We start from the raw sequence: 10,833 nt of genomic DNA, 5'->3' as shown, positions 1-10,833 counted from the left end.
TTCAGCCAGTTTAAACCCTAATTTCGCCTCACAAATCTTCAAGAACTTCACTCCCTCATCCTCCAAACTCGTTGCGTACAAAATGATGCCGTATACATAACAAGCTTCCGGGTAGCCTTTTTGGGCAGAAAGCTTTAAATATGTCATTCCAAAAGCTTCTCTACAATGGGTGAAGAATTCTAACATCCCCTTTCGGTATAGAGTCTTTGGGTTCCCGTTGTTGTTGCATTTTTCCATGAACCACCAAAACTCTATGTTGTTTTCCATAGAAGCTTTTGGAAGTTTCCAAGGGACGCGTGCTGGAATATGTAGCCATGACTTGATGCTTCGAGAAAATCTTTGGTGGCTAATTTGGCTTGGACTAAATCCGTGAATGAAAAAGCGGCACCTTTTGCCAGAACTTCGATCAATAAATCATTTGGGAGTGATTCTATGGTCGATGGAGAAGCACTAAAACGCGTCATTTTGGTTATCCTGCACATCATAAATTAGAGAGAAACAAACTTAAAAAAGAACTCGAGCCGCCGCCAAATCGTCAAAAGTAAGTCACAACCGTCGTAATAAATTTATTATTGAAAACATGCAGACGAAAAATAATCAAATAATTATTATTAATAAAAAAAATATGCATGCAAAAATTAATTTAACATACCTTGAAATTTGAGAGTCAAGAGCCTGGGATTTTCGTTTCAGGGAACCGGCCATCGTGCTACGATCTTCAAGCTTTTCACTTATGAACGACATCGTTTCGCTGTTTATAAAGAATTTCACTAATATTTTGATCGAGAAGCAGTGATGGAATTTGTTTATGAATCTATTTATGAATCAAATGAAAAAAAAAAAAAAATTTAAAGAATTCTCCATGATCTGAGGATTTTATCAACCACATTGGTATGATATCGTCCACTTTGACCATTAATTCGCATGCCTTTGTTTTCAGCTTCCCCTAAAAGGACTCATACTAATGAAAATAGTATTCCTCGTTTATAAATTTATTATCTTCCACAAAATTAATCAATGTGGGACTCACTCCCAATAATCCTCAACATTGTTTATATATATTAACTTAATGATAATAATAATTTTTTGTGTTAGATATTTAAATTTTTAACTATATTAGTAGCTTTTAATTAATAGTTCCAAAACTTATACACATATTTAGTAAGTAATTATTATATGTAATCATTCATAAAGAAATAAGCTACACGGATGCTGTGTTTTTGTAAGTTTCATTAATGGAAAATATTTTGTTTTTTCCTTTTTGGTTTATATTTCCATTACCTAACACCATAAACCTAATTTCAGTTTCCGTCCGCATTTATTAATATTTCACTTTAAAATAAATAAAGCGTCTCGTACGTCCTTGTTTCGTTTTTCTCTCCAATTGATATGACACCTCACAATATACTTTCGAGTTCCAACTTTATTATAAATATAATAATATTTTAAAATAATTTTCAAATTTAAATATTGATAAGCTTTGACCGTTAATTAATTCAAATATATGAACACAATTATAAAAAATACAAATAATTTTATTATTAAGCTAATAATGGTAATTACAAGTGCCCTACAGCATATCATAACTCCCGGTTCTAAGCATATTACAAAATCTCGAAACTTCTTCATTCCATTTACACGCTTCACACATGTGTTCTCCATAATAATCATCCTCATCATTTCCATCCCATCCAATTCTTCTCACGTTCTTCTTACAACAATTCTTAACCACACTCTCACAGCCCCTCTGATCACTGGAATCCTTTTCCGGCAATGAAATCTTGTTCTTAACCCAAAGATAACGAACAAATTCCTTAACTCTCCGACGACATTCAGCCAATTTAAACCCTAATTTTGCCTCACAAATCTTCAAGAACTTCACTCCCTCATCCTCCAAACTTGCTGCGTACAAAATGATGCCGTATACGTAACAAGCTTCCGGGTAGCCTTTTTGGGCAGAAAGCTTTAAATATGCCATTCCAGAAGCTTCTCTACAATGAGTGAAGAATTCCAACATTCCCTTATGGTATAGAGTCTCTGGGTTTCCGTTGTTGTTGCATTTTTCCATGAACGACCAAAACTCTGGGTTGTTGTTCCATAGAAGTTTCTGGAAGTTTCTAAGGGACGCGTGCTGGAATATGTAGCCATGACTTGATGCTTCGAGAAATTCCTTGGTGGCTAATTTGGCTTGGACTAAATCCGTGAATGAGAAAGCAGCAACTTTTGCCAGAACTTCAATCAATAAATCGTTTGGGAGTGATTCTATGGTCGGTGGAAAATCATTGAAACGCGCCATCTTGGTTGTCCTGCACATCATAAATTAGAGGGAAACAAACTTAAAGAAGAGATCGAGTCGCCAACAAATTGGCAGAAGCAGGTCACAACCGCCGTAATAAATTTATTATTCAAAACACGTTGACGAAAAATAATCAAATAATTTTTATTAATAAAAAAGCATACATACAAAAATTAAGCTAACATACCGTGAAATTTGAGAGTCAAGAGCTTGAGATTTTCGTTTCAGGAAACCGGCCATCGTTCTACGATCTGCAAACTTTTCACTTATGAACGGGATGGTGTTTATCAAGAATTTGAGGAATATTTTGATGGGGAGGAGCAGAAAGGAAGCAGTGAGATGGGGTTTTAAAGGAAAGAAAAAGTGTTTCGGAAGAGGAAAATATGTTGTTTGGAGGGAAAATGGAAGAGTTTATATAAGGAAAATATTTTGATTTTTCTATTCAGTTTTGAATTTCCTAATCTTATTTTAATTATTTTTTTTAAAAAAAACAAATCTGAAATTAAATATTTCAAAATTACAGCCTTCATTTAATTTCTAATCGTTATTACAATTATCTTTCCCTAAATCTTGGGTTTACTCCGACTATATTTACTCGGTTAATATTTCTTTTTGTGGATGATTATTTAAAAAAAAAATCATGAATTTTCTTATTTATCTGATCTACATTTTTATGAAATATTCACATTTAAAATTTTATTAAACCGTTATTAAATTCATATTTGAAAATTTAAAGATTATGAAAGTTTATAACTATAATTAGGTTTTCAAAATTTAAAAATTAAAAACATAAAATAGTTTAGTAAAATCTATTTTTGTAATAAAAATTTATTTAATAATATAAATATTTAATTAAAAAAAGTAGAATCTCCCTATTATAAAAATTACAAGAAAATATAATACACTTTTCAAAAATAAAAAGGAAAGATAAAACGAAATAATTATTAAATGAAGTGTAGACAATGGACAATACACGGACAAGACGTTTAAAAATACTATACAATATCGTACGATTTAATACTTATATATCATTCAATTCATTTTATTAGCTATAGAAATATATATAATTAGATTAAGAGACATATATGAAGAGTTGATAATTATTTACTTTAATAATAATAATAATTTTTGTTTTAGCTATTTAATTTTTTTATTGTATTAGTAGAGCTTTTAATTGATAGTGTCAAAATTTAGAACTAATTATTAAATATAACCATTTAGAAAGAAATAAGCTGTATGGATGTTATATTTTTGTAAGTTTCATTAATGGTTGGTTTATATTTCATTTTCCTAACAGCATAAAACAAGTGTAGTGAGAGTGATTTTTTTTTTGTAAGTTTCATCCTAACTGACACATTCCACGGTGTTTGGTTCTAATATAATTTGTAACGGTTCAAACCTAATGCTAGTATATATATATATATATATATATATATATATATATATATTTTATTTCTCTTTTGGGGTTCCCCTCAAGGTATTTAAAACTCATTTGATATGTAGAGGTTTTCACACGTTTCAAAAAAATGATTCGTTTTCCTCCAACTCATGTACGATTTATAATATATTTTAATTTTATTATAAATGCACTCATATTTTAAAATAATTTCCAATTTTGAATCTTGACTTGATAATTAAATCATTCAAATATATGAATACAATTATAAAAAATAACGAATAATTCTATCATTAACTTCATAATGGTAATTACAAGTCCCCTTCCATAATATCATAACTCCCAGTTCTAAGCATATTACAAAATCTCAAAACTTCCCCATTCCATTTACACGCTTGGCACGTGTGTTCTCCATAATAATCATCCTCATCATTCCTATCCCATCCAATTCTTCTCACGTTCTTCTTACAACAATTCTTAATCACACTCTCACAGCTCCTTCGATCACTGGAATCATTTTCCAGTACATAAATCTTGCTCTCAACCCAAAGATAACAAACAAATTCCTTAATTCTGCGACGACATTCAGCCAGTTTAAACTCTAATTTTTCCTCACAAATCTTCAAGAACTTCACTCCCTCATCCTCCATACTCGTTGCGTACAAAATGATGCCGTATACGTAACAAGCATCCGGGTAGCCTTTTTGGGCAGAAAGCTTTAAATATGCCATTCCAGAAGCTTCTCTACAATGAGTGAAGAATTCCAACATTCCCTTTCGGTATAAAGTCTCTGGGTTTCCGTTATTGTTGCATTTTTCCATGAACGACCAAAACTCTTTGCTGTTGTTCCATAGAAGTTTATGGAAGTTTTCAAGAGATGCGTGCTGGAATATGTAGTTGTGGCTTGATGCTTCGAGAAATTTTTTAGTGGCTAGTTTCGCATGGACTAAGTCGGTGAATGAACAAGCTGCAACTTTTGCCAGAACTTCGATCAATAAATCGTTTGGGAGTGATTCTATGGGCGGTGGAGAAGCACTAAAACGCGCCATTTTAATTGTCCTGCACATCATAAATTAGAGGGAAACAATTAAAAAAGAGCTCGAGTCACTTCCAAATTGGCAGAACCGGGTCGCAACCGCCATAATAAATTTATTATTGAAAACTCGTAGACAAAAAATAGTTAAATAATTTTTATTGATAAAAAAGCATGCATGCAAAAATTAAGGTAATGTACCGTGAAATCTGAGAGCCAAGAACTTGAGATTTTCGTTTCAGGGAACCGGCCATCGTTCTACGATCTTGAAAGATCTGTAAGCTTTTCCCTTATGAATGGAGTCGTTTGGTTTTTTTATCAAGGATTTCAAGAATATTTTGATCAAGCGAAAAGGAAGCTAGAGTTTGTTTATGAATCAAATGAAGTTTTAAAGGAAAGAAAAAGTGTTTTGGAAGAGGGTTTCACGTTCGGTTTTGAATTAGAGACGTTCCAAACAACGTTCCAATCAAATATGTTAGATTGGTGGGGAGATGGGAGAGTTTATATAAGGAAAATATTTTTGATTTTCGTATTGAGTTTTGAATTTCTTTTATCTTATTACAAAATCTGATTTTAATTATCTTTTTTTAAAAATAAATCTGAAGTTAAATATATCAAAATTACAGCCTTTATTTAATTTCCACTTCTTATTACCATTATCTTTCCGCAAATAGTTAATATTTATTTTAGTTTATAATTATAAGTAATTATTTTGCATCTGTTTATTTTTTTAAATCAAATTCTTTAAAACTAAAATTGAAAATTTGACTTAAAATTAATTTTAAAAATATGTGAAAATCGTAGCAAAGAAATTAGGAAATTGAAAATTAAGCTTATAAATACTAACTTTACCTATTGATTTCTTTATTTTTTTCATATACTTTTTTTAATGAGGTTTTCAAAATTCAAACCAAAATTTAAAAATTAAAAAGAAAAAAATAGTTTATATACTGTACGTCTTCTCCAAAGTTCGACATTATTTAATTTTTTAATTTTAAAATAATTTTGATCGTTTGATAATTATTTTATTTTTAAAATATTAGGCTTATAAATATTTCGTCCATTCATAAATTTCTACGTCTTGTTATCCACATTGATTGGTACTCGATTCGAGATCCCATTTTGATTGGAGAAAGGGACAAGTGTCAGGGAGAACGGTGAATCCCATGGATTGCAAGATTCCATCTCCATTAGATGAGGGAACAAAACATTATTTATAAAGGTATGAAAACCTCCTTAACAGACGCGCGCTTTAAAAAACTTACATGAATATTATTATCAATATTTTAAAAAAAACAATAATGTGCCGTGGGGCGTGGTGTTAGGTGATAGAAGTGGCTGAGCATCAATTTTGGAGACAGTTATTTACTAATTTTGTGACAACATTCAAGTTATGTCCTCCCATGATTGTGGTTGATTCCTTTTAATTTTTTCCCTTCAGGTTCATTCATTTTAGAGCAATTAAAAGTTCTAGAAAAATAATATCAATTAAAAAATCATTAATATTTTTACTATATGTTTGGTATAGAAATAGTTAATATTATTTTTAAAAAATCTACTTGAACTTTTAAATAGTCGGTGAGGAGAACAAAATATTCATTGTAATGGTGTGGAAATCTTTTCCTAATAGATTGCGTTTTTAAAAAGGGAAAGTCGAAAACGAAACATCTAAAGATGACAGTATCTGTTAACAATAAACTTAATGTAAGGACCCGAAATTTTCTACTTAATTTAAGGTCACTGTTAGCTAAACTAAATCGAACCTTTTTGTTTTTTCTATTTATATTTGTTTTTGCTGGAAATAGGGAATTTTGATAAATTAGTTTTTATTTTTCTTAGCAATTAGTTCTGACCAATTAATGAATTTTATCTTTTTCATGTAGTATCTTTCGAACAGGTAAGTTAAATAAAACTAAATAATTGGATAAAAGAAGAGAGATCTGAGATATAACTTATAGAGAAATCTCAAATCTCTCCCCTATGTAAATCTTCATCCTCTCTTATAAATTCATCTTCTATAAATTTAATGTGAGGTATTCCTGGTTTCTACTGACATTTTTTTCATTTCTGTTTCATTTTGGTTGAGGAGAAATTATTGGAGGAGTAACAATAGTTAATAGTTAGTTAGCGGAGAGAAATGAGGAAGAATTATTTTTATTTTGTTTTATTTATTTATTTTAAAACATAATAATAATTTTTATTTATTTATTTATTATTATTATTTTTGGGCAAATAGTATTATGGGCAGTATGCCAGAGCCAGAATGAGGATGGCCCCCAAGTTGGTGGACCTAGTAGATTCTGAGATCCCACGCTGATTCAAAAAAGAGTGAATTATGAAATTTCACATTAGTAATAACGAGGCATTACACATTTTAAAGATATAGGTCAGCCGTGAGCTTCGGAAATATATTTTTATTAATTTAACTAATTTTTTTTTTACAATATTGCAATAATTCATGGGTTTTTTCCACTAAAATTGTCAGTAAAGAATTCAGTTTTTTCAACGTCAGAAAATGAAATTTCTCAAACGATTTTTACACGCCATGATACATTTTTCCGACGCTATCTTCAAAGCATCAAGAAATTAACATTAATATTATCAGCTAAAAAGAAAAATAACCAAAAAATATAAAATATAAAAAATAAAAAATATTATTTAAATTCTAACCAAGAAAACACTGAGTTCAGCACCATTATTGCTATCGGGATTCATCATGTAGAACGTCTCGGAGTCCTTGGATCCAGTCACTCGCTCAAAATACGCTCTCATATACGTCAATTGATCGCCGTCCGCCGTCTCCGCCGCTTCCTCCGCCGGGATCACGCCGGCGCCCATCGACACCGCGTTCAAAGTCTGCATAATTTTCATATCCTCACTGGACGGATCTCTCCGAATTCCATATCCCGATTTTCTTCCATTACAGTACAATGTCCAAATCGGCTCTTCCAGAATCTTCCTCTTCTCCGACGGCCGCTTCTCGCACTCCAACGCGAGCCTGACAAGCCCTTGCCCCATGTCCTGGAGGAGTTTCCCCGTCGGAATCGCCAGTTCCAAAATCAAAATCGGTAGGCACCTAGGGCTTTCTTGGAACGCCAAATTAACTCGCGATTTCCGGTAACCGAAAATCGTTCCAGTGATCCGAGCGCCGCCGTGTACGTAGCCGTCGTGTAGCCGACTGCCGTTTAGTGGAATTCGACACGCCGGCGACAGAATCGGAAGTGTACGGAAGACGGAGCGGACTTGCCGGAGGAGTTTTGTAGGCTTTGAGAAACCTGATCGTTTTGGAGATGGTTGGAGTGAAATTTCCGGCAGCGGTGACGACTGCGGAGATGACCGTTGAGGCGGCGCCGGCGAGGGGGATTTTCTCGGCTCGGCCATTTTGCGAAAATGGTGGTGGAAGGAGAGTTCGTATAAGAAGAGGGAATTTGTTGTGGCATCCACGATTGAATCATTTTAATTATAATTATTAATATTATTATTTTTCGTGAGGCAAAAATAATTTATGTTGACTATTTTTATCATTTTTTTTTTCAATTTAATCGGTCTAAATAAATGATTTAATATTTTTTTTCCTAAGTAGTTAGACTTAGAAATCTGGAAAATAATTTACATATATAATTATGTCTATATATACATATATAATATTTTTCAGTTTTTTTGTTTTTTTTTTTGTTTTTTTTTTTTTTTAACAATTGTAGCAAAAAGAAAAAGCCTAAAATAAATAAATAAAAAATCCCATCCCGAATTTATTTATTGAATTAGTACATATATTTTAAAATTAAAACACGTTTGAAACAAAGTCTATTTATTTATTATTATTATTTTAAGGATTAAAGAGAGAGTTCATAAATATTAATAAATGCGGACGGAAAATTGAAATTAAGTTATTTCTTTCTAAATGATTATATTTAATAATTACTTTACTTAATATGTGTTCTAAGTTTTGGTGCTATTAATTAAAAGCTACTGATATAATAAATAATTTAAATAGTTAAAACAACAATTATTATTATCATTAAAGTAAATAATTATGAAGTGTTCGATCTCTTAATCTAAATATATATTCGATTTTATATATTTCTATAGTTAATAAAACGAATTGAATGATATAGAAGTATTAAAACGTCCATTATCTACACCCTATTTAATAATTATTTTGTTTCGTCTTTCTTTTTTTAATTTTAAAAAGTGTAATATATTTTCTCGTAATTTTTATAACAAGGAGATTCTTTCTTATTTTTATTAAATATTTATATTATTAACCAAATTCTTATTACAAAAATAGATTTTATTAAACTATTTTATCTTTTTAATTTTTAAACATTTCCTAATCTTTAAATTTTCAAAATTGAATTAATAACCGTTGATAAATATAATTTCAAAAGGGTGAATATTTGATAAAAATATAGGTGAGATAAATAAGAAAATTCATGACTTTTTTTTAAAAATAATCATCCACAAAAAGAAATATTAAAAAATATTAAAAGAGCCAATGATTTGCGGAAAGATAATGGTAATAAGAGTTATAAATTAAATAAAGGCGGTAATTTTGAAATATTTAACTTCAGATTTGTTTTTAAAAAAGATAATTAAAATCTGATTTTGTAATAAGATAAAGAAATTCAAAAATCAATAAGAAAATCAAAATATTTTCCTTATATAAACTCTCCCATCTTACCACCATCTGACTTATAAACAAACTCCAGCTTCCTTTCTGTTCGATCATAATATTTCTGAAATTCTTGATAAACAACTCAACCATCCCGTTCATAAGAGAAAAGCTTGCAGATCGTAGAACGATGGGCGGTTTCGTGAAACGAAAATCACAGGCTCTTGGCTCTCAGATTTCACGGTACATTACCTTAATTTTTGCATGCATGTTTTTTTATGAATAAAAATTATTTAACTATTTTTCGTTTACGAGTTTTTAATAATAAATTTATTACGACTGCTGCCATCGGCTTCTACTGATTTGGCGGTGGCTCGAGCTCTTCTTTAAGTTTGTTTCCCTCTAATTTATGATGTGAAGGAAAACCAAAACGGCGCGTTTAAGCGCTTCTCCGCCGACCATAGAATCACTCCCAAACGATTTATTGATCGAAGTTCTGGCAAAAGTTGCAGCTTCTTCATTCACCGACTTAGTCCAAGCCAAACTAGCCACTAAAAAATTTCTCGAAGCATCAAACCACAACTACATATTCCAGCACGCATCTCTTGAAAACTTCCAGAAACTTCTATGGAACAACAGCAAAGAATTTTGGTCCTTCATGGAAAAATGCAACAACAACGGAAACCCAGAGACTTTATATCGAAAGGGAATGCTGGAATTCTTCACTCATTGTAGAGAAGCTTCTGGAATGACATATTTAAAGCTTTCTGCCCAAAAAGGCTACCCGGATGCTTGTTACGTATACGGCATCATTTTGTACACAACGAGTATGGAGGATGAGGGAGTGAAGTTCTTGAAGATTTGTGAGGCAAAATTAGGGTTTAAATTGGTTGAATGTCGTCGGAGAGTTAAGGAATTTGTTCGTTATCTTTGGGTTAAGAACAAGATTTCTGTGCCGAAAAAGGATTCCAGTGATCGAAGGGGCTGTGAGAGTGTGATTAAGAATTGTTGTAAGAAGAACGTGAGAAGAATTGGATGGGATTGGAACGATGAGGATGATTATTATGGAGAACACACGTGCGAAGCGTGTAAATGGAATGGGGAAGTTTTGAGATTTTGTAATATGCTTAGAACCGGGAGTTATGATATTATGGTAGGGCACTTGTAATTACCACTATCAAGTTAATGATAGAATTATCTGTTATTTTTTATAATATATATTTGAATTAATTAACTGTCAAACCTTTGAAATTTTTTATAATATATATTTGAATTAATTAACTGTCAAACCTTTTCAAAACTGAAAATTATTTTAAAATATTAGTGCATTTATAATAAAGTCTAAAATATATTGTAAATCCTACATCGGTGGAGAAAACGAATCATTCTTCCTAAGCGTGTGAAAACCTCTACATACGAAATAGGTTTTAAAAAGGGAATCCCGAAAGGGAAATAAAATTAAAATATATATATATATATATATATATATATATATA

The 10,833-nt window shown here is 31.0% G+C and overlaps 4 protein-coding genes across 4 annotated transcripts; 1 reads left to right on the top strand and 3 right to left on the bottom strand.

Moving 5' to 3' along the window:
* Nucleotides 1-1,570: 1,570 nt before the first annotated feature.
* LOC111808040 (putative F-box protein At1g67623) lies at nt 1,571-2,536 on the bottom strand. The gene is made up of 2 exons (XM_023693816.1): nt 2,484-2,536; nt 1,571-2,306 (listed from the first exon to the last, which is right to left on the bottom strand). Exons 1-2 carry the CDS (start codon nt 2,534-2,536, stop codon nt 1,571-1,573), a joined length of 789 nt encoding a protein of 262 aa, XP_023549584.1.
* Nucleotides 2,537-4,003: 1,467 nt separating this feature from the next.
* Nucleotides 4,004-4,979, bottom strand: LOC111808029 (F-box protein At2g35280-like). Its single transcript, XM_023693805.1, has 2 exons — nt 4,927-4,979; nt 4,004-4,751 (listed from the first exon to the last, which is right to left on the bottom strand). Exons 1-2 carry the CDS (start codon nt 4,977-4,979, stop codon nt 4,004-4,006), a joined length of 801 nt encoding a protein of 266 aa, XP_023549573.1.
* A 2,262-nt stretch (nt 4,980-7,241) lies between these two features.
* LOC111776506 (protein MIZU-KUSSEI 1) lies at nt 7,242-8,212 on the bottom strand. Its single transcript, XM_023655973.1, has one exon. The coding sequence runs from the start codon at nt 8,104-8,106 to the stop codon at nt 7,384-7,386; it is 723 nt and encodes a 240-aa protein (XP_023511741.1). The 5' UTR covers nt 8,107-8,212; the 3' UTR covers nt 7,242-7,383.
* A 1,315-nt stretch (nt 8,213-9,527) lies between these two features.
* Nucleotides 9,528-10,505, top strand: LOC111807904 (putative F-box protein At1g67623). Its single transcript, XM_023693724.1, has 2 exons — nt 9,528-9,580; nt 9,758-10,505. The coding sequence occupies exons 1-2, from the start codon at nt 9,528-9,530 to the stop codon at nt 10,503-10,505; spliced, it is 801 nt and encodes a 266-aa protein (XP_023549492.1).
* The last annotated feature ends 328 nt before the right edge of the window (nt 10,506-10,833 follow it).

This window comes from Cucurbita pepo, chromosome LG01 (genome assembly GCF_002806865.2).
Source record: "Cucurbita pepo subsp. pepo cultivar mu-cu-16 chromosome LG01, ASM280686v2, whole genome shotgun sequence".
Lineage (NCBI taxonomy): Eukaryota > Viridiplantae > Streptophyta > Magnoliopsida > Cucurbitales > Cucurbitaceae > Cucurbita > Cucurbita pepo.
This window is presented reverse-complemented; position numbering and strand designations above follow the sequence as displayed.

Bases quoted from the DNA above. Each gene is read 5' to 3' on its own strand.
- LOC111808029 (XM_023693805.1), bottom strand. From the start codon at position 4,979: ATGGCCGGTTCCCTGAAACGAAAATCTCAAGTTCTTGGCTCTCAGATT. The intron at 4,752-4,926 runs GTACATTACCTT...TATGATGTGCAG, and splicing joins CTTGGCTCTCAGATTTCACG to GACAATTAAAATGGCGCGTT.
- LOC111808040 (XM_023693816.1), bottom strand. From the start codon at position 2,536: ATGGCCGGTTTCCTGAAACGAAAATCTCAAGCTCTTGACTCTCAAATT. The intron at 2,307-2,483 runs GTATGTTAGCTT...TATGATGTGCAG, and splicing joins CTTGACTCTCAAATTTCACG to GACAACCAAGATGGCGCGTT.
- LOC111807904 (XM_023693724.1), top strand. From the start codon at position 9,528: ATGGGCGGTTTCGTGAAACGAAAATCACAGGCTCTTGGCTCTCAGATT. The intron at 9,581-9,757 runs GTACATTACCTT...TATGATGTGAAG, and splicing joins CTTGGCTCTCAGATTTCACG to GAAAACCAAAACGGCGCGTT.
- LOC111776506 (XM_023655973.1), bottom strand. From the start codon at position 8,106: ATGGCCGAGCCGAGAAAATCCCCCTCGCCGGCGCCGCCTCAACGGTCA.